Consider the following 22,693-nt stretch of genomic DNA (forward strand, 5'->3'; position numbering starts at 1 on the left):
GGGCAGAATCTGAAAAGTCTCAATACAAGTTGCATGCATAGACATTTAACCACCATGCATTTGCAAGCTTGGACTAACTACCAAACGTCCCTTAAGGTTGTAGCACCCTCGGCCAATGAACATAGTAACATAACATAGTTAGTAAGGCCGAAAAAAGACATTTGTCCATCCAGTTCAGCCTATATTCCATCATAATAAATCCCCAGATCTACGTCCTTCTACAGAACCTAATTGTATGATACAATATTGTTCTGCTCCAGGAAGACATCCAGGCCTTTCTTGAACCCCTCGACTGAGTTCGCCATCACCACCTCCTCAGGCAAGCAATTCCAGATTCTCACTGCCCTAACCGTAAAGAATCCTCTTCTATGTTGGTGGAAAAACCTTCTCTCCTCCAGACGCAAAGAATGCCCCCTTGTGCCCGTCACCTTCCTTGGTATAAACAGATCCTCAGCAAGATATTTGTATTGTCCCCTTATATACTTATACATGGCGATACCTCTGCTTTTAAATGTTCAGGGAATTATCAGACTTTTACTGATGGCAGTGTTGAGATGAGCATCCCCAGCCTTCACGGACCGGATACAAAATGTACAAAGTGGGATACATTATCTTACAGTTTATTCCGGTAAAGCATTATAAAATCATTTATTTGATGTTTAATAAATAAAAATCTGTATATAACATTGTGCAAAAGTCATTGATCATGAAAATCATATAAACATTAATGTTAAAAAAAAAAAATGTTATGCCAGGAAATACAAATAAGTTAGTAGGGAGTGCAGGGATGTATTTTGTTCCCCACCTCTCCAGACCATGATTACACAATCCCGTGCCATGTGGAAGAAGAGGTGAGACACCGGATAACAGTGCATTATTAATGCTCTGGAGGGGCAGAGGACAAAAACCAACTATAAAAAAACAAACAAACAAAAAGCCATAGCTACTATCGTATAAAGCCCTTGTAATCATTGCACACTGATGGAAGTTTGTTTTAATTCTAGTCTTCACGACTCCTGATTAATTTAGTCGTACGGATAACACAGAAGAGAACATCCTCACATATTAACAAAGAAAAAAAAAAAAAGTGCAGTTCATCTTAAGTGATTGTAAACTTTTACAACACATGCATAGATAAACCATTAGAAAGATTCCTCTGGCATCAATACATTAAGCTTTGTGTGACGCTTTACAGTGAGTTCACAGTTTCCATCTGAACATTGTGCAGAATAAACAAGCTACGTCATAAGGAAAAAGAGAAGTTATATATTGAGTCAGGTGCTAAACATGCCTGGTTATACAAACAGAGTTACAGGAGTGTTCTAGTTTCAGCAACCATTTTTTTTCTAGAGCCCTTTCTGAGCAAGTTTTTTTTCATGGTGGTTTAGATCTCTGCTTGCGGTCATAAAATAGAGTTTGTTTATTCAGTCATTCATATGGGTGTGCAACCTGTCGCTGTGCAGGCAGAAGCGTTGACTTCTGCTCCCAGGGGGTAAACACTGAAGGAGAACAAGCAGAGATCTGAAAAAAAAAGTTTAAAAAGTCAAGAATCAATGCATAAGCTGTACTGGAAACTTTAACTTTAATTTTTTACATGCAAAGGATTCAATTGTTTTTTGTTTTTTGAGGGGGGGGGGGGGGGGGGTGTATTGCCAAGATTAGATTAAATTATCCATTAACTACTCAGCTTTGCAAGCCCCATACACATTGGCTGAAATGGTTATATCCCATGAGATTGCTGCAGCAAAATTACTAGCCTCAGTGGTCTATGTCAAGACCACTGAGGGCATAGATTGGCTGCGGCGGTCATGAGTAGTATACAAGACATCAACCACTGCGGGCCAGGTAAAGAAAAGGATAGGGGAACAGCAGGGAGTAAATGGTATAAGTATACATTATTTACTGTAACTATTTGGGGGATATAGGCAGCTTTTTAAATATCTTGAAAAACAAATCAAAACTTTAAAAGTATGTAAAAGATGAGGCTACGTACGTGCAGGCAGATGTTTTTCTGATAATTCCGCTCTCTCCTCCCCTTCCCCCCTCCCCCCCCCCAATCCAAAAAAATAAATAAAAATAAAACACACACATAGCATTGAAAAGACTTTCTATTCAGTTCAAGATTAATTACGTCTGCTTTTCAACTGAGCAGTTTTTCTCCCCTTCAAATTTCAAAAATGCTCCTGGTAGAAGTTGCTTTAATTAGGGATTTTCATGTGAAAAAACGTGTAATTTGTGAAGGTTAAAAAAAAAAAAAAAAAGTGAATATAGGTCCTCTTTAATGCCATCACTAGGTAAAAGTTGCCATTTTTTATTCCCCTTAGCTGCTCTGAAGATCATCTGGGGTGTGTCTAAGCCGCTTTGCATTGCTACCCTGTAAGCTGTGCTTCCTTGTAAAGACCACAAAAATTATCCATATCCCTGGAGCCATATGGTTAATTTAAAAAAAAAAAAAAAAAAAAAAAAAATCCTCTGGTATGGGCAGGAATAAAGCAAAAAACTGAACACATCTGACAGGTCCTCTTTAAGGCGTTATTATTTACCCTCCCGCTCTGCCTTTTCCAATAAAGGCAATGCCTACAGTGAATAATTGCCATTCTGACAGTTCTCACATCACTGTATTCAGAAATTTCTTCGGTGAGTAGGCAGAATATACAGTGCAATAAGTTAGACATTTGCTTAAAATTTCAGTAGTATAAATATATGCTTATCCAAAAAAAAAAAAAAAAAAAAAAAAAAGCTAAAAACCAAATCAACTTTAAATAAAGAACTTCATATAAGTGTTAAAAATTAAAGCGCAAATGGCTTGCGCTGAAAAAACTCTTTTTCCCCGTAAAGGCGAGAAAAGGCAAAGAAAGTTCACTCTGAGACTTCTTCAGGACCAGTTGATAGGAAAAAATGTGTCCGCTCTTGGAACCCGGCGCAACATCCAACTGAAAACAGAAATATGTTAATTTCATCTTGAGAAAGCTAGTGGATTTGTAAGTAAATGACAAACAGCAATACAACACAAATGCTAAAGGGATGGTAATGGGGTCCATAAACACCCCTTGAAATGTAGCAGAAATATATGGTCACAAGGGCCATTGTTCTTCCACAGATTTCAGACTCAATATTTAGTAAATCTGCCTGATAAATTATCTAAAAATTAGACGTTTCATCTCATTCTTCTCAAATGGCATGTACCACTCTAAATTTGACACACCTATAGTCTGTTTGCCCTAAATTTAAGCTGAAATTCTGGCATACTGATTTTAGTAAGTTTCCTCCATTGTGTTATTAGATTATGAAAGTCCAAAAAGGAGTGTGCATGTGACCTATATTTTCCATTAGAGGTACAGTTTCTGGGGCAGCGAGTTATTACACCACTGACATACAGGTCTCTCCATAGGGACCTGTCAAATCACCTCTAACAGAGCCAGGGCAGAGTCTGAAAAATCTCATCTCCGACTAAGGTCTTCCACTGGATCTTCAAGGTATATTTTCTCTGAAAAGTTGCCTGGCTGCAATCATGGTTAGGGCAGCATGAATCGCTCGACAGGTTCCCTTTAATGTGACTAATTCAATCTCGGCACCAAGGCTGTAGGCAGCAATATCTGCTTTATGACTAACCCATAGAGGTAAGTTTGTTTCTAACTTTTATTTAACATTTTCAAAATGCAGAATATGAATTGTTATTTCTTCTGGGTGGGAATCTGCACAACACTCAGGCCTGAAACACTAGTGGAAGATCAAACTTCACTACATCGCCTGTCATTTATCACATATGCTGCACAGATTAGGCCACATGTGATTTACACACCATCACAGATTTTGCAATGGACCTTAGCAACATTTTCCATGTGATACCTGCAGATTTGGGTGTAGATTTCACCCTATGAAATGGACAAATTCACAGTGAAAATTTTTTTGGAAAAAAGAAAAAAAAAACACATTTCCAATAGAATATTTTTCCGAAGTGTGTTCATACGATTTGTTGTGCTGAGAGTTGGTTACTTTGTTACTTGTCTGCAACAACTGGATTCATAACCTCATGGAACACGGAATTAACCAGTATCTTACCTTGGTCTGTATTAAGTGTTTACTGCCAGCAGGGGGCACACTTTCATTAACTTGTAAGTGTTTAGTATCTGTAAAGGTCGTTTCGGTTTTCTCTCCATCCACAGAAGACTGAACAGAAAAAATATATATTATTATTATAGCGCCATTTATTCCATGGTGCTTTACATGCGAGGAGGGGTATACATAATAAAAACATGTACAATAATCTTGAACAATACAAGTCACAACTATTTATCACCTTTCGAGGTGGAAACAGCTATCAAGTAAGACCTATTTACACTGCTGGGACAAGCTTGTTTGCCGCTCCCTGGAATTATTTTGATTTTCCTTGACTTCCATCAAGACAATTATTGTTCCTTCAAGGTTCTTCTCAGTTAGTGGTAAACCCTACAATCATACCTCATCTGCGCCATCAGCAATGGAGAAGAAACGTGGAGCAACGAATAATATTTGTCATGTTAAAACTAAGTTACCCGTGAAAAAGTGCAATACTGTATAAAAGGATTATATGTGGGTGCATATATACATACATACACAAACAGATGAGACTTACATTATCAGCCGTCGTTCCAAGCAGCATCATAAGATCTCTGCATCCCTTAGATTTCGGCCACTCACAGCCGGATTTGGCGCATGCGCCGTCAATACTTTGCCCCGATGGATCACATTCTAGCCTGGAAGACACATTGAGGCAATATTCACATTGGAAGGAAACATTGCTGCAGAGTTCCATGCACATGCCCCCAAAATACCCCTAACGTTCACATTGACATTTCTGCAACTTGTTCCATCAATAGCTTTCACGGATACAACACATGCGCTGTACAGTTTATGGGGCTGTTCACTAATTTTTTTTTTTTTTTCTTTTATCGTGCAAATAAAGGGTCATGGGTTTGTGACGATAATGCCCCCCCCCCCCCCCCGTTTATTGGATGTAAAAATAGAAACCGATATGGGAATGGAGCTCAACATTGGGCTACTACACTCACTTTTCTGCTACTTTATTATTTACTCCCTCAATTTTGATTTTCTTTTTTGCACCCAGATTTCATCATCTGGACTGCCACTGGTGAAAAACACCAGGTTTTTTCTATGTAATCTGAAAGAAGCATGGTGCGGGAGCAGAGACCCTAATTCCAGCCATGGCTCACTTACTGGGCTGCTTGGTGCAGTTTTGTTAGAATCACAGGTTTCTCTTCTGCAGATCTAGCAGAGCTCTTGAGTCTTGAATGCTGAGCCCCGTTAAACCCGCCCACACCACTGATTGGCCGTTTGCTAAAAAATATACAACAAACGAAGCTGCCAATCAGGGATGGGGACAGGGTCCACAGACAAGCCAGACTGCTGTGCACATGACACCTAGTCCTGCAAGGATAATCTCCTACTGATGAAACACTGTATTGAAACTACAGCATGCAGCCCAGTAACTGACACATTGCTGGAATCTGGGTCCCCGCCTCTACATTATGCTGCTCTCAGACCAAATGGCAAAAACGTATTGATTAGATTCCCTTTAAGATGTCACAACTTTTTTTTTTTTTTTTTTTAACCCCTTCCCGACCTTTGACGCATACGCTGCGTCATGAAAGTCGGTGCCATTCCGACCCATGACGCAGCATATGTGTCATGGAAAGATCGCGTCCCTGCAGGCCGGGTGAAAGGGTTAACTCCCATTTCACCCGATCTGCAGGGACAGGGGGAGTGGTAGTTTAGCCCGGGGGGGGGGGTGGCTTCACCCCCTCGTGGCTACGATCGCTCTGATTGGCTGTTGAAAGTGAAACTGCCAATCAGAGCGATTTGTAATATTTCACCTAAAAAAATGGTGAAATATTACAATCCAGCGATGGCCGATGCTGCAATATCATCGGCCATGGCTGGACACACTAATGTGCACCCACCCCACTCCTCCGATCGCCCCCCCAGCCCCCCGATCTGCGGTCTGCTCCCCTCCGTCCTGTGCTCCGCTCCCCCGTCCTCCTGCCCGCTCCCCCCGTGCTCCAATCACACCCCCCCGCACAGCGATTCCCCCCCGTGCTCCGATCCACCCGCCCGCACAGCGATCCCCCACTCCGTGCTCCAATCCACCCCCCCGTGTTCCGATCCACCCCCCCGTGCTCCGACGCCCCCCCCCCCCCGTGCCCTGATCTCCCCCCCCCTTATACTTACCTGGCCTCCCGGGGACCGTCCGTCTTCTTTCCTGGGCGCCGCCATCTTCCAAAATGGCGGGCGCATGTGCAGTGCGCCCGCCGAATCTGCCGGCCGGCCGATTCGTTCCAGAGTGAATTTTGATCACTGAGATATAACCTCTCTCAGTGATCAAAATAAAAAAAAAGTAAATGACCCCCCCCCCCCCTTTGTCACCCCCATAGGTAGGAACAATAAAAAAAATAATTTTTTTTTTTTTCACTAAGGTTGGGGTAAGAACTAGGGTTAGGGTTAGGGGTAGGGTTAGGGTTAGGGGTTGGGTTAGGAATGTGCAAACGTATTCTGGTCCTCTGCGGATTTTTCCGCTGCGGATTTGATAAATCCGCAGTGCTAAACCTCTGCGGTTTTACCATGTTTTTTCTGCGCATTTCAATGCGGTTTTACAACAGCGATTTTCTATTGGAGCAGTTGTAAAACCGCTGCGGAATCCGCAGAAAGTGACATGCTGCGGAATGTAAACCGCTGCGTTTCCGTGCAGTTTTTCTGCAGCATGTGTACAGCGATTTTTGTTTTCCATAGGTTTACATTGAACTGTAAACTCATGGGAAACTGCTGCGGATCCGCAGCGTGTGCACATACCTTTAGAATTAGGCTATGTGCACACGGTGCGGATTGGCCGCTGCGGATCCGCAGCAGAGTTCCATCAGGTTTACAGTACCATGTAAACATATGGAAAGCCAAATCCGCTGTGCCCATGGTGCGGAAAATACCGCGCGGGAACGCTGCGTTGTATTTTCCGCAGCATGTCAATTCTTTGTGCGGATTCCGCAGCGTTTTACACCTGTTCCTCAATAGGAATCCGCAGGTGCAATCCGGACAAAAAACACTGGAAATCCGCAGGTAAAACGCAGTGCCTTTTACCTGCGGATTTTTCAAAAATGGTGCGGAAAAATCTCATACGAATCCGCAACGTTGGCACATAGCCTTAGGGCTAGGGTTGGGTTGGAATTAGGGTTGTGGTTAGGGTTAGGGGTGTGTTGGGGTTACGGGTGTGTTGGGGTTAGGGTTGTGATTAGGGTTACGGCTACAGTTGGGATAAGGGTTAGGGGTGTGTTGGAGGTAGATTTGAGGGGTTTCCACTGTTTAGGCACATCAGGGGGTCTCCAAACGCAACATGGCGCCACCATTGACTCCAGCCAATCTTGTATTCAAAAAGTCAAATGGTGCTCCCTCACTTCCGAGCCCCGACGTGTGCCCAAACAGTGGTTTACCCCCACATATGGGGTACCAGCATACTCAGGACAAACTGCGCAACAATTACTGGGGTCCAATTTCTCCTGTTACCCTTGTGAAAATAAAGAAATGCTTGCTAAAACATCATTTTTGAGGAAAGAAAACGTATTTATTATTTTCACGGCTCTGCATTATAAACTTCTGTGAAGCACTTGGGGGTTCAAAGTCCTCACCACACATCTAGATTAGTTCCTTTGGGGGTCTAGTTTCCAAAATGGGGTCATTTCTGGGGGATCTCCAATGTTTAGGCACACAGGGGCTCTCCAAACGTGACATGGTGTCCGCTAATGATTGGAGCTAATTTTCCATTTAAAAAGCCAAATGGCGTGCCATCCCTTCCGAGCCCTGCCGTGCGCCCAAACAGTGGTTTACCCCCACATATGGGGTATCGGCGTACTCAGGACAAACTGGACAATATTTGGGGTCCAATTTCTCCTATTATCCTTGGCAAAATAGGAAATTCCAGGCTAAAAAAATCTTTTTTGAGGAAAGAAAAATTTTTTATTTTCATGGCTATGCGTTATAAACTTCTGTGAAGCACCTGGGGGTTTAAAGTGCTCAATATGCATCTAGATAAGTTCCTTGGGGGGGGTCTAGTTTCCAAAATGGGGTCACTTGTGGGGGAGCGCCAATGTTTAGGCACACAGGAGCTCTCCAAACGCGACATGGTGTCCGCTAACGATGGAAATAATTTTTCATTCAAAAAGTCAAATGGCGCTCCTTCCCTTCCGAGCCTTACCATGTGCCCAACAGTGGTTTACCCCCACATATGAGGTATCGGCGTACTCAGGAGAAGTTGCCCAACACATTTTAGGATCCATTTTATCCTGTTGCCCATGTGAAAATGAAAAAATTGAGGCTAAAAGATTTTTTGTGAAAAAAAAAAGTACTTTTTCATTTTTACGGATTAATTTGTGAAGCACCTGGGGGTTCAAAGTGCTCACTATGCATCTAGATAAGTTCCTTGGGGCGTCTAGTTTCCAAAATGGGGTCACTTGTGGGGGAGCTCCAATTTTTAGGCACACGGGGGCTCTCCAAACGTGACATGGTGTCCGCTAAAGAGTGGAGCCAATTTTTGATTCAAAAAGTCAAATGGCGCTCCTTCCCTTCCAAGCCCTGCCGTGCGCCCAAACAGTGGTTTACCCCCACATATGAGGTATCAGCGTACTCAGGACAAATTGGACAACAACTTTCGTGGTTCAGTTTCTCCTTTTACCATTGGGAAAATAAAAAAATTGTTGCTAAAAGATAATTTTTGTGACTAAAAGTTAAATGTTCATTTTTTCCTTCCATGTTGCTTCTGCTGCTGTGAAGCACCTGAAGGGTTAATAAACTTCTTGAATGTGGTTTTGAGTACCTTGAGGGGTGCAGTTTTTAGAATGGTGTCACGGTTGGGTATTTTCAGCCATATAGACCCCTCAAACTGACTTCAAATGTGAGGTGGTTCCTAAAAAAAATGGTTTTGTAAATTTCGTTGTAAAAATGACAAATCGCTGGTCAAATTTTAACCCTTATAACTTCCTAACAAAAAAAAATTTTGTTTCCAAAATTGTGCTGATGTAAAGTATACATGTGGGAAATGTTATTTATTAACTATTTTGTGTCACATATCTCTCTGGTTTAACAGAATAAAAATTCAAAATGTGAAAATTGCGAAATTTTCACCAAATTTCCATTTTTATCACAAATAAACGCATAATTTATTGACCTAAATTTACCACTAACATGAAGCCCAATATGTCACGAAAAAACAATCTCAGAACCGCTAGGATCCGTTGAAGCGTTCCTGAGTTATTACCTCATAAAGGGACACTGGTCAGAATTGCAAAAAACGGCAAGGTCTTTAAGGTCAAAATAGGCTGGGTCATGAAGGGGTTAAACTTTAGACTATGGAGCCTTGGTTTAGCCTACCATGGACACTGGTATTAGCCCTTCTCTGCCCTAGAAAACCAGGGATGCAAACATCAGCTGTTTTTGGCGAGATGTGAACAGAGCCCTAGAAGTTGTGTAAGGAGTGTTGCAGTTCTCCTCTATTCACATGTAACCACTACCAGAGATTAAAGCAGCTTAGCACAGGGGGGCCAGTTGTCGGACCCCGACCAATCCGATATTGATGACCCATCCATAGACTGTTCCTACGATGTCTTAAGCCCTGTAAAACAGCTTGCAAGAATTGTTGTACCATAGTCGTGTCTTTATTAATTTGGAGAGGTTTTCTTCAGTGGCTGACGTCAGCAGGGATTGCAGGCTTTTCACATCTTCACTTGTTTCTTCTACAGGAACGGCTGGAAAGCTCAACCTGAATATTCGCTCACATTCCTGTCTGTTCTGCACCAAGATGACAAACAAAAGAAACATTCAAGTCATGTGTACAGTCACAGGGACAGTCAAAGCTCCTGCTGATTGTTATATTCTACGCAGGTCCATGTCTGATCAGAACATCTTATAGGTCACCCCCCACCTACCATGGAACACTTATAATTCTGCTTTATTAGGCAGAGGGGCTTTACTCACCAAGCCTAACTACTGTCCCTGCAACACTTTTCAGAAAATGTATATTTTGGTAACTTTCTTATTCCTTTTAAGCCTCACTCACACGTCCGTGTTTCCAGTACGTGTTGCATCCATTGTTTTCACATACTAGATGGTGGCCAGATTCTAATGCATTGGGTATTCTAGAGAGAGAATATATATATATATTTTCTCTCAATAGTAAAAAGTTGGGGACACAGGGTTAATAGCAGCGTTAACGGAGTGCGGTACCCACAACATAACGCGGTCCGTTAACGGTGGCATTAACCCTGTGTGAGCACTGACTGGAGGGGAGTATGCGGGCGCCGGGCACTGAGTGCAGGGAAGTAGGGAGGGACTAATTCTCGGCTGGATTGTGCCAGTCGCTGGTTGGTCGCAGCAGCCAGGACAGGCAGCTGGTGAGACCAATCAGTGACACGGGATTTCCGTGACGGAAGTTGCCGACAGAAAGACAGAAGTACCCCTTAGACAATTATATAGTAGATGGTATGGTTCAATATTACAAAATATAGAAGAAGCTTTATCATTTAATTCTTTATCCATCCATGAAAAAAAAAAAAAAAACCAGGTGGCAACAAGGGGCACACAGCATTGATGACACTGGTAGGTACCATTTTTCACCTATGTGCTTAAACACAGACGTGTGAATGAGGTCTAAGCTAAAGGAGCCATCTAAAAACACTGAAAACGTTGTAGCAAATTTCCCCTGGCCTTCCATGAGAACCTATCAACTTTGGCGCCCTATATTAAAGAGAAAGGTCGGTTTCATGAATCCAATATTCATGGCGCAAGTACAGACTAATGTATGGTCTGGCCGCAGGTCTCCTGACCTGAACTTGAAGGCCTCTTGTAGGAGTTTATGCTGAGAGACCCATGTCCAGTTCATACTTGGACCATGAATGTCAGCCTTGGTAAACTATTTAGTTATCCTCCATCCATTACAAAATTATGACTTTGATTAATGTACTTTATTAGTGTTTTGTTTCACCCTCCACTGCAGTGCGTTTCTGTGCTAGTTCAGGCTCCTTTAGAAGCCGCTTCCAGCTGCTGCTCAGCATAGATCTGTACTTTGTATTTAAAGAGTCCACAGACTGCCCATTTCCCTGTCTGAATAAGAGGTTGGGAATCAGAGCGGTTCGAAGAGGGAAAGCGTCAGACTCTATTGATATTTCCCGAGCAGTAGTTGAAAGCAGCTTCTAAAAGGGGTATGATCTGGGCACAAACAGCACTGCATCATATTGTTTGGGGAAAAAAAGAAGGGTACTTCTAAACCACAGCAGAGTCTGAAGTAAAAGTAGTAAAACTACACTTGGCCTGTTCATACATTACATAGTCAGGATGCAGCACTGCATACCTAAACAAAACTTGACTTGAGGATTCCAAAAGAAGAGTGCTGTTTTTAACAAAAGTAATATTTAGCCAATACCTGATACTTATTTGAACATAGCCATTAGATTCCTCAGACACATACCTCATTTCCTAGATTGAATGCATCCCACTGGGATTCTTCATCCGTTGGGTCAGGGTAGCCTTCTCCATCATGTATGTTCTCATCTAATGGTCCATTTTCATAGATAATTTGGTCAGACCCAGGTGTGAACTCATTAAAACTCTCAAAGTCTCCCCAAGTATTTGTGACCTCGGGTGAAAATTTATCAGCTTTGCAGTCTTTGTGAAGATCTAGTGATCCACTAGGTCCCTTCTCCGAGCACACAGATGGCACAGGTAAAAAGGTCTTTCCATTATCGTTGCATCCAGTAATGACATCACTGCCATTCTTCATTGTCCTTCATAGGGTTTGGAGGTAAATAGTCCTGAATATACCTGAAACTGGGCCAGTGAGGCATCTAGATGGAAATCTGTAACAAAGCAGATTAGGTCTTTAGGGCAATGCTATGATAGAACAACAGTGCCATGTGCTAAAATAAAAGTCCGCTCGTATGGATGCGTTGCTGACCCATTTCAAGATCTCCGCTTGCCATCAGTGTAAAACTACAGCAGCGCAAGTAAAGTTTTGGATAGAAGAAGCCGGAAGCTCAAATGTTTATTCACAGATATACTTTTAAAGATCCGTTTTTGGAACGAACCAACCAGGGCATCCACCGGCGTGCCGAAAAATCAAACATACCCCATGACATCCAGCACCATACTAAGCCATCTTAGGCCTTGTACACATGATTTTTTTATTTTTTTTTTACCGCTGGAGAAGAAAAACGGAGTAGCATTTTACAGTACCAGCAAAGTGAATATATGCATATAGGCAGCGCTTTGGATGCAGCGGATAACCCGCTCCACCCAAAGCGCTGCCCCCTTTTGTATGCGAGGTGATTCCGCTTGTGTACATATACATAACAGAAACAGACACAAAACTATAGATAAATAGTCTGCTAGAAAGGCAAACGTGTATGAGCATCACATTGCTCTCACATGTATAGTAATCAAATAGCCTAATCAAGGTAACAAGCCTTGGTAGATAAAAGAAAAAAAAAATCCGATCAATATTAATAGCTTATTTGTTTCAATGTGGCGCTTTATCTATGTTTTTTGTCCTTTGTATATAACACCAGGGGTAATCTATCTATATATAATTGTCTAAGGGTTTTTCCGTCTGTCTGTCTTTCTGTCTGTCTGTCCTGGAAATCCCGGCTCTCTGATTGGTCGAGGCCGCCAGGCCTCGACCAATCAGAGACCGGCACAGCATCGACGTAGAAATTCCGCGTCTGATTTGGTCGAGGCCGCCAGGCCTCGACCAATCAGCAACGGGAACAGCGACGATGATGTCATAAAGGACGTAGACATCTCACATTTCTGATTCAGCGACGGGCACAGTATCGACGTAGATGTCATAATGGTTGCCATGGCGACGATGATGTCATAAAGGTTGCCTCGACCAATCAGCGACGGGCACAGTGTGCCGCGAATTCTGGAATCATCATTGTCCATATACTACGGGGACATGCATATTCTAGAATACCCGATGCGTTAGAATCGGGCCACAATCTAGTTTCATTATATTTGCTGTGTAAAAACTCTCATTATATTGGGCATAACAGTTGCTGTGTTTATTGTGTGCATCCATCGTCTATCTGGTGTGCATGTGTAAGCAGGTTATGGGATGCAGTGATGCAGAGCAAGGGTTAACAGTATAACAATTTAATTGGAACAACAAAGGAACTCCTTGCAGGGAGATAGGTAATTTGAGAACAGAAGTTACAATACAATAGTCCAGTTATTAAACTTCTCGTGTCTTTAGGTTCCTCAAACACAGCTGATCCGTTGGGGGTTGTGGTCCGGCAACGGCCGATGTAGTGTCTTCCGATGGGGTCCCACAATTAATGGTCCAACTTCTGGTGGCAGCGGGCAGTCTCCGATTTTGCCCATTGAGCCTCTAGTCCATAAGCACCTGCAGCCAAAGTAAAGAGGGCTGCAGAATCCCAGTACCAGGCGGGGGCTGATGTGCGCTGGCCAGCAGAGGGAACCGCAACTCAGTATCCTGTAGCGGCCCACGTTTCTCTACACGAACATGGTCCTACGTTTAGCAGGGCGCACAGCACTCTCCATGCTCCCTGTCCTGCTGGAGTGCTCAGGAGATGTCGGCTGTAGTACGTCGTGGCGCTGCTGCTCGGGGGTGCAGCGCACGCTGCTCACCCTACTCCACTCTCCCTGATGGCAGGAAGCTACCTGAAGCTTTGCGCGCTTTCAGCTCTGTTTCCGGCTTAAACACGTCCCCTCTTCCCGGGTCATGGGTCCTGTCCAGTCCCCTATGCAATAGTCATGACCACTTGTTGTCCTTCCATAAATTCCCGGGTCCTGGCTTTACGGTCATACCAGGTTTTTTGACTGGACTGGGCCATTCGCTAATGTTCATTAGCCAAGGTAGCTAGCTGGGCGAGAGTTTCTGAGCCCTAGAACATAGGGAATGACGGGCGTTCCGATGTCTGCGATATCCCTCTCCAATTGTTCTTTCTGACTAGTGAGAAGTCCGAACAGATTGCTCCCCAGTGAGGTCCGGATGCCATGGTGCTTGAAGGGCCTGTAGTCGGGTGACTGCTCCCACAAAATGACACTAACTCCCCAGTGTCATTTGCGAATACCCCCCACCAGGACAATCAGAATGACCGCATCCAGGTGAATTGCCTGGGGTTGAACCACACGGGGGGGGGGGGGGGGGGGGGGGGGAGGAAGGGGAGGGGTTGCAGTGATAGTCAGGCATGCCCAATGTCTCTAAATCCAGACACTTTGTATCCATCAATGAAGACATCCTGCAGGTGGCGTTGTCGTTGCTCTGTATTTCTGGAGGGACAAATGCTGAAGTCCGTACACTCCAGGAGGGGTATCTATGGTGCCTGGGTTGGTGGTCTATTCAGGTGGTGGTTACTCTTCCTCAGGCGAGATGGAGTGCACAAGATGCACTGGACGAGGTGGGGCTGCATGGGGCTTCCTCCGAATCCTTGAGGGACAGCTGGATTGCAAATGCCCAGGTTGCCCACATGTATAACATCTCTCGGTGATACCCCAGGTTGTGGTCGGAACTGTTGGGGCCAGGATTGTGAGGCGTGATTGTCATTGGCCTGTGGCTGGGTAGAGGGGCAGATATAAATTTTAGGAGGTCGGGGTGCGGGTACAGGCTGTGGTTTATTGTCCAGAAGCCTCATCCATTGCGGTCGAATTGTAAGGGCTTCATTGGCCAAGGCTGCAGCTTTGTCCACAGTCCCAGACCCATTCCCATAACTCTGCAGGGCACTTGGCAAAAAAATTCTATAACAAACGCCCGTATAACATCTTGCACAGTAAAGGCGTCTTCTGCTTCCAGCCATCTCCGACATGCCTGGGACATCTCATGGGCATACACCCTAAATGACCCCCCTGTGGTGCATGGGAGGTCTCGGAACTGGGTCCTATGCGAGTCTGAGGTGATAGCATGGTAATCCAGGAAAGTCTGCTTTACAATGTTATAATCCCGATTCCGCTGGGAGTCAATGGTTCGGTAAGTCTCCGCTGTGCTTCCGTTCAGGAGTCCCACTAATAAACGCATCCAGCAAAAGTGGGGCACCTCCATCACAGCACACTACTGCTTAAAGTCCTTGAAGAACGCCTCCACATCTCCCGAAGCCTCATCAAATGGCTTAAAGTCTGTCCGAGTGATCCGTACAGGCTCCCGACTGTGGGGTTTACACTCCACATTGCATTACTCCATCTATCGATCTCCATCGCTTCTAGTCTTCGCTGTGCTTGGCGACCAACCTCCTCCTTATATTCCAGAGAGACGCCTGGGCCCAGAACCGCCGTCTCTTCTTCGTTGCACACCACCCACTGGCTTTTTGGGGTGTGGGTCCTTGTCTCCTGCGCTTCTCCTTCAGACATATGGGAGTAGGTGGTCTGGCTAGTACCCACCAGTAGATAAATTAAGGCCTCTTTAGCCAGTCCCTGGTAGTTCAGGCCCAGGTCTCTGACTCTCTCCTCTAAACTTGATACGGTCCAATTTCTGTACGCACTCTGTGTGTAGTTCTCCATTTAGTTACGCTCTTTTGATCCCACCAATTGTCACGTGGTCTTTCTCCGGTATCACACAATCAACAGAGCAAGTGAAGACTGAACAATCCCAAGACCTTTATTTAGGCAGAAATACGAAAGGTCCATATATAATCCACCACACAAAGGATAAGATAGTCCAGAAGCGGAATGTAGTTCAGTAACAGGTTACAAGCCCAGGGAAATGAGAGTCCAACAATCCAGCAGACAGAGCATAACAGTCCATATACTCTTCTTCCTCTCTTAGGTGCTGATCTTGTGTCTCACCACCCTGATATTTTAAGAAGTCCCCCACCTCATTCACAGGTTGGAGGGGGAAAGTGGGGGGGGGGGGGGGCTTTGGGGGAGTTGTCGCATGGGTTCACTGTTTCAAAAAGCTAGGTCAATATGTCATTAGCATATTCGCAAACAGTACAGTACTGTGGGGGCCGAGATCAGATGGCAACAACAGCCATTCATCAATTAGCAAATAACTCATCCTACACGATAACACCATGAACATCAGTAAAAGATTAATACAAACAAAATGATCCCCACATACCATATCCCACCAACCCACATAGTACTGCTTACAATGGAAGGATATGGCACAATATGTAATTGCCTACCCTCTGGTTATATTAGCCCTTTGGAATATCTTTGTGTTTAATATTGGTTTTTGCACATTGCACTTTCACCTTATAGTGGGTATTTAAAATTTCTCTTTTTTAATAAAACTTAATAGTTATACTTTACAAAAGGGTTTTCATTTAGCTGTCTTGTCACCCTTTACATATCTATTCATGTAAGATTCCCCAACGACAAGTAACGTGCATAGACCAGAATATTTCCAGGAAAGAACATGGATGGACTGATGAATGTCAAAATTCAGCACAATCCTAAAGATGGAAAGTTGCCACTAGAGGCAAAGACCCCACCTCAGTACATGGATGGTGCTCCTTTTAAGAGTAATGGTGGCAGGGGCCCTTTATGACTGTTATACATGCAAAATTGGCATTTTCTGATGAGGCAGAATGCACACGTGTATGAGAAATAGGTGCTGGGCCCCAGTGAGGGTTAGGGCCGCGGATGTACATGCACAGATTTCCCTGAAGTCCTCGCACTATTTCAAGTCGCAGCAGCAGAAGCTAGAAAATTGCTTGGCTACTGGGGAAAAGCTCTGTAGCTAAATAGAGAGTCTCCCAGTGGGGATATATGCGCCATGGAAAGCCCGGCTTCCATATCACATACTGTCTTTGTGCAGCTGAACGCATTGCTCCCCAGGCAATATTCAGTATAGAGGCCCTTTGCGTCTTATGAAGTCAAAATCAGAATGTATCTTATAAATGACCTCTCCTCCTCAGTAACCGGATGGAATGGAAAGGGAGGAAGAGAAAGGCACTGGTCTGATCTTTACCCACTACACCCGTCCCCTGCTCAGTGCACGTGTGGCACCCCAGGAGTTCGGGTACCACAGTAGTGCTGCCTTCCTCTCGGAGAGGGTAGTGCTATGCCTGGAAACAAGAGGAATTCTTTTGGCAGGTAATCTTGCACACAACACCTTCCGAATCCAGGCCAGGAGGGGAAGCTCTAAACCCAGTTTCAGGGCAGCTTCCCTGGATAAAGATCCTGGTCTGGAGGAGGAGTCAGACAGTTGATCCCACGAGACCAGTGAGAGCAGTTCAGTCTAGAGCAGACAGTGAAGGGAAAGGAGCAGAGGAGAGATTTGGGGGCTCAAGTAGGCTAAGAGTGGGCCTCCGAGGAGCCAGAGCGCAGAGACTGGGTACCGGGAGCCCAAGGCTATGGAGAGCTGCAAGCCCCATAGCAGAACCGGAGCGCACAGAACTACACGTATATTTCCCAAATTAAAGGGAACCTGACACCCCCAAAATCGAAGGCTGAACTGGATGGACAAATGTCTTTTTTCGGCCTTACTATGTTACTATGTTACTATGAAGGTGAGCTAAGCCCACCAGCATCAGGGGCTTATCTACAGCATTCTGGAATGCTGTAGATAAGCCCCCGATGTATCCTAAAAGATGAGAAAAAAAAAAAGGTTAGATTATACCCACTGCGGTGGGCGCCACGGTCCGGTCCAGGGCCTCCCATCTTCTTACGATGACGTCCTCTTCTTGTCCTCACGCTGCAGCTCCAGTGCAGGCGTACTTTGTCTGCCCTGTTGAGGGCAGAGCAAAGTACTGCAGTGCACAGGGAAAGGTCAAAGAGACCCGGCGCCTGCGCACTGCAGTACTTTGCTCTGCCCTCAAGGCAAAGTATGCCTGCGCCGGAGCAGCAGCGTGAAGACAAGAAGAGGACGTCATCTGATGAAGATAGGAGGTGCCGCACCGGACCGCGACACCCATCGGACCGGACCGCAGCGGGAACGCCCCTGGGTGAGTATAATATAACCTCTTTTTCTCATCTTTTAGAATACATCGGGGGCTTAGCTCACCTTCGATTTTGGGGGCAACAGGTTCCCTTTAAGCCTGTGGTACAGCAGCATTCTGGAGCCACCGTGCAGAGACCCCAGAAGGAACATGTGTTCCTATGCGGCCGCACGCTCCGCTCTGGAGTGCCGGCGCGAGAGCTTGGATTTCACATGCGAGACACAGACGTGTTTCTCGCATGTGTGATCCCGGCCTAACAGACAGTCTCCATGTAGCTCCAGCCTAAATCTTGCTCCTTTCATGGTGGACCAGGTGTGTCCATGCATTATATGGATGGACATTCATGTAAAGCTACATTTACACCACTGAATGGCATGGCATCCCCCCGAGGGATAATAGCTGATCCCCACAGCTGCTCCCCTGGTGCTTGTATTTCCCAAATGTACTTCAATTCTATCCAAGTGCCTCTAGGGTCAAACATTTCCAAAAAAGTGCCCCACCAGGAAGGCATCTGAGACTCCATCAGAAGTTCCATCAGACGTGACAATGCTAATAGGAACGCACACAGTGTATTCTTACCATCAAAAGAACAGGCCCCTATTATAAGTCAACGAGGACTGGAGGGGGCCAGTGATATTGATTTCTGTCATATTATGGGTCCCATTTCATACTGAAGCAGGGAACAAAGTGGTGCCCATACCATGGCACAAATGCGGCTAGCATTGTTAAAGATGCTATGGCTGAAATTCCGCTTCTATAGAAACTTCTTTCCTGGTGAAATATGGCCAGCACAATGGGCACGAGAAGAGTCTTACTGGGGCAATATAGGAGCACTTGTGTATGATGTGGTGTGTACACTTGATGGGAGCGTAGGGGTCAGCATAGGGACGCCGCTGCTGCCATCTACCATCACTCATGACCCCCTCGCTGGTTGAGACTCCAGCCATGGACTTCCCAACACCAAAGTTAGGCTATGTGCAGAAACCAAAAACTGGAGCAAAAAAGTCTCTTGTGTGACCACTGCACTTAATGTACAGCATCTTGTATGTTCCCACAATGAGTATTTGACAGTGTGTATTTCCATAAAAAAGAAAAAAAAAAAAAAAAAAAGCAGTGTCTTACAGTCCTAGCAAAGTGGATGGGATGGGTTTTTTTACGTCACTTAACGTGACCTGAGCTACGTTTTGCCAATCTGCAACATGTACATTTTTCTTGAAGGTACGCCGAGATTTATTGGCGGATTTTCCTCATAAAATTGAAGAAAAAGCCTCACACGCACGTAATCCACACACGACTTTTGTGAAAACCTAATACCAGAAAAGATGAAAAACAAGAACTTTTAAAACACGCCAAGAACCTCAGCATCAAAAAAATGTGAAAAACGTAATGGAAAAAAAAACAAAAAAAAACTGCATAGGAACGTTACGTGACCACACTGCTCCAATGAGAACACTCACAGGTATATGGACCTGTCCACATCTCTACAGCCTACCTGTCCAGCCACGTTCTATGCCATGGCTTCCTTGTTTCACATTCATGGAATCACCATGTGATGTTTGGCAGTGTGAAGAAAAAAAAAAAAAAAAGTCGGTTCTGGAGCAGTTTCTGCTTGAAAAAAAAAGGAAAAAAAAACAAAAAACAAAAAAAAACACACATACACTCTCCAAAATTGGCGCCTGATTATACAGAAACAAAGAAATTAACAAAAACTTTTGTTTTTGGATATGGATCCTTAAAAACCCATGTTCCATGGGGATTTTTTTTTTTTATATAAACACAATTTTTCTGCTGAAAAGTCCATGCCAAAAAAACTGTGTCAATACACGGTGTGTTTTCCTGAAATTTTTTTTCCATGCGGGGTATTTTTTCTGCTTGTATTGAGTCAGTGGTTAAATTTGAAGCTGTTTTTTTCCCGTAAAAGAACATGCCTTGCATTTTATTTCTCCATTGTGGAAAATTAACAGCAGCATTTGCACTATAGTCTTGTTTTCTATAGGAAGTTGAGTCAAAGTGTATTTGAAGCATTTTTTTCTTCCTTTGTGTGAAATTTAGAGCAGTGTTCAGCTTCAAAATCCACACCAAAAGAGAAGAAGAAAAAAAAAAGACTCAGTGTGAACTTACTCCTACACGCAACAGTTCCCTTCGATTAGCAGTAGAGTTGAGCAAAAAGATTTGCAGGTCCCCGGTCATCAGTAGTCTGGTGAACTGATCAATACCTGCCGGCATCACTGGTGCAATGCATGACGTCACATCTGGGGAAATAATCAGAAGAGGCGCTTCGCGGGGCTCTGGTCCAGCCGCCACACACACACACACACAGACGACGTGGCCGCCACACGCACGGACGACGTGGCCGCCACACGCACGGACACAGACGACGTGGCCGCCACACGCACGCACACACACAGACGACGTGGCCGCCACACGAGCACACACACACACAGACGACGTGGCCGCCACACGCACGCACACACACACAGACGACGTGGCCGCCACACGAGCACACACACACACAGACGACGTGGCCGCCACACGCACACACACAGACGACGTGGCCACCACACGCGCACACACAGACGACGTGGCCACCACACACACAGACGACGTGGCCGCCACACGCACACACACAGACGACGTGGCCACCACACGCGCACACACACACACACAGACGACGTGGCCGCCACACGCACACACACAGACGACGTGGCCGCCACACGCACACACACAGACGACGTGGCCGCCACACAGACGACGTGGCCACTGGATTACGGTCTCGCAAACTTCTCTGCCCAACTCTAGTTAGTAGCCCTTCTCCCAGGATCAGGGGCAAACGCCCCGAGAGACTGTGCTGATTATTAAGAGACCGTTTCCGAAAACAGATGGACAATTGCCATTTTTAACAATACAAACGCCAAGATCTCCTTTAAGGATCCACCAGTGAGAGCAGGATTAAGAAGTGGATCAATTAGTAAACGCTCCCTGACAACCCTGTTTATGACGGCTTGTGTCCCAGTGATGCTCCGAGACCTGACATTAGAGGCAATAGTGAGGTGAGCTGCAGTCTTACCATGGTGGGTGCCTGGACATCCCCAGAAGCAGAGACTGGGGGCTACTTCCTTGTGAAGCCTCAGCTGCGGGTCACAGAGGTGCGACTGGTGCAGGTGGAGTCTCTATGACCAGCACCGGGGGCGGGTAGAAGAAGCATTTTGCAATGTAGGTTAATGACTACACGCCCAGAGATTCTCCTCCTTTGTTTCTTCTTGCTCAGCCTGTTTTTAACCCGCAGTCATCTGAAAAGGAAACGTGACCTCTGTGTAAGCGTCATTGAGGAAACGTGAAGTTGTCATGTCACTGCAGCAGACGGATGGATGAGGTTTTCTGCAGCTGAGTTGTTTTTTTAATTATTTATTTTTTTGCAAACCCCGATCAAAAACAAAAAACGCAGAATTTTCTTTCCTGGAAGTGGAAAAAAAAAGCCGCAATGGTGTCTGATCACGCTGCCTAAGGCTACTTTCACACAACAGGTTTTTTGCATTAAGCACAATCCAGCGAATTAAAAAAAAAGATCCTTTTTTCCCGCCGGCCTCCGTTTTTTCTCATAGAGTTGGATTAGTGCCGGATTGCGCCTGATGTCCAAATGTTTTATCCGTTTTTTTGCCGGATCCGTCAAAAATTATTTTTCCGGCGGATGGAGAAAACGTCCAGAGGAATGTTTTTTCTGTCCGGCGGAAAACCGCACAGCGACTGATCCGGCCAAAAACGTATGAAACGCAAGGAGAACTGGCCTAATCCGGCGGCCGGATCCAGTTTTTTTTTACAGAAATCATGCATTTTCCATTCTGGAATCTCTCTCTCTTGCCTCCCCAGAACATGAAGTCTCTGTATTCCCATGTGGAAAACACAAAACGGATCCAGCAGAAAAACGGATCCGTCAGATCAGTTTTTCACTATTTGCGACAGATCTGTTTTTTTTTTTTTTTTAAATAGCCGGATTGTGCCTGAAACAAAAAACCTGATGTGTGAAAGTAGACAAAGACAAAAGTCTTAAAGACTAGTGATGAGCGAGTGTACGTGTTGCTCGGGTGACCTCCAAGTGTTCACATCGCGGACCTATTCATTGATGCGTCCATAAATCACGAGCGCATACAAGGTGTGCAAACAATAGAGCCAGGTTCACACAAGCATAATTTACGTCGTATATGGACCGTATGAGCTCCTTCTCAGGCCGGCCTCACACTAGCGAGTTTTACAGACGTATAAGCGCAATAAATACGTCCGTAAAACACGCATTCCACACGGCCCAATTATTCTCTATGCCCCAGCTCCTATCTGCCGTATTTTACTGATCCGTATTATACGGCTTTCTACGGCCGTAGAAAATCGCAGCATGCTGCGTTTGTCACCGTATTGCGCAAAAAAATCGCCAATGCAAGTCTATGGGGGCCTGAAAAATACGGATTACACACGGACCAGCAGTGTGACTTGCGAGAAATACGCAGCAGTGTTAGCGAGAAAAGCCGGCAATTCAGTGCGGTGTACAGTAAAATCACACTGACAGGTTACAGTAGAATAGGTGGAATAAATGTCTACACATAGAATAGGTATATATATATATATATATATATATATATATATATATGTCATTGAGACACATATATGTATATATATTAATATTTCATCCAGCGCGAGATAGCTTAAAAGCCGGCAACTCAATTGCCGGCTTTTGCTATCTCCTTCCTAAACCCGACATGATATGAGACCTG

General features: G+C 44.8%; 1 protein-coding gene across 1 annotated transcript; it reads right to left on the reverse strand.

Annotated features, from left to right (window-relative positions):
* Positions 1-1,631: 1,631 nt before the first annotated feature.
* Positions 1,632-21,143, reverse strand: CLBA1 (clathrin binding box of aftiphilin containing 1). Its single transcript, XM_069734152.1, has 6 exons — positions 20,998-21,143; positions 11,504-11,891; positions 9,683-9,828; positions 4,616-4,736; positions 4,063-4,170; positions 1,632-2,933 (listed from the first exon to the last, which is right to left on the reverse strand). The coding sequence occupies exons 2-6, from the start codon at positions 11,813-11,815 to the stop codon at positions 2,784-2,786; spliced, it is 837 nt and encodes a 278-aa protein (XP_069590253.1). The 5' UTR covers positions 11,816-11,891; positions 20,998-21,143; the 3' UTR covers positions 1,632-2,783.
* Positions 21,144-22,693: the final 1,550 nt, after the last annotated feature.

This window comes from Ranitomeya imitator, chromosome 1 (assembly GCF_032444005.1).
Source record: "Ranitomeya imitator isolate aRanImi1 chromosome 1, aRanImi1.pri, whole genome shotgun sequence".
Taxonomy (NCBI): domain Eukaryota; kingdom Metazoa; phylum Chordata; class Amphibia; order Anura; family Dendrobatidae; genus Ranitomeya; species Ranitomeya imitator.

Coding starts and splice junctions, on each gene's coding strand:
- CLBA1 (XM_069734152.1), bottom strand. CDS start 11,815: ATGAAGAATGGCAGTGATGTCATTACTGGATGCAACGATAATGGAAAG. Junction 9,829..11,503: donor CATTCAATCTAGGAAATGAG/GTATGTGTCTGA, acceptor ATCTTGGTGCAG/AACAGACAGGAATGTGAGCG. Junction 4,737..9,682: donor TTAATAAAGACACGACTATG/GTACAACAATTC, acceptor TGTGTCTTCCAG/GCTAGAATGTGATCCATCGG.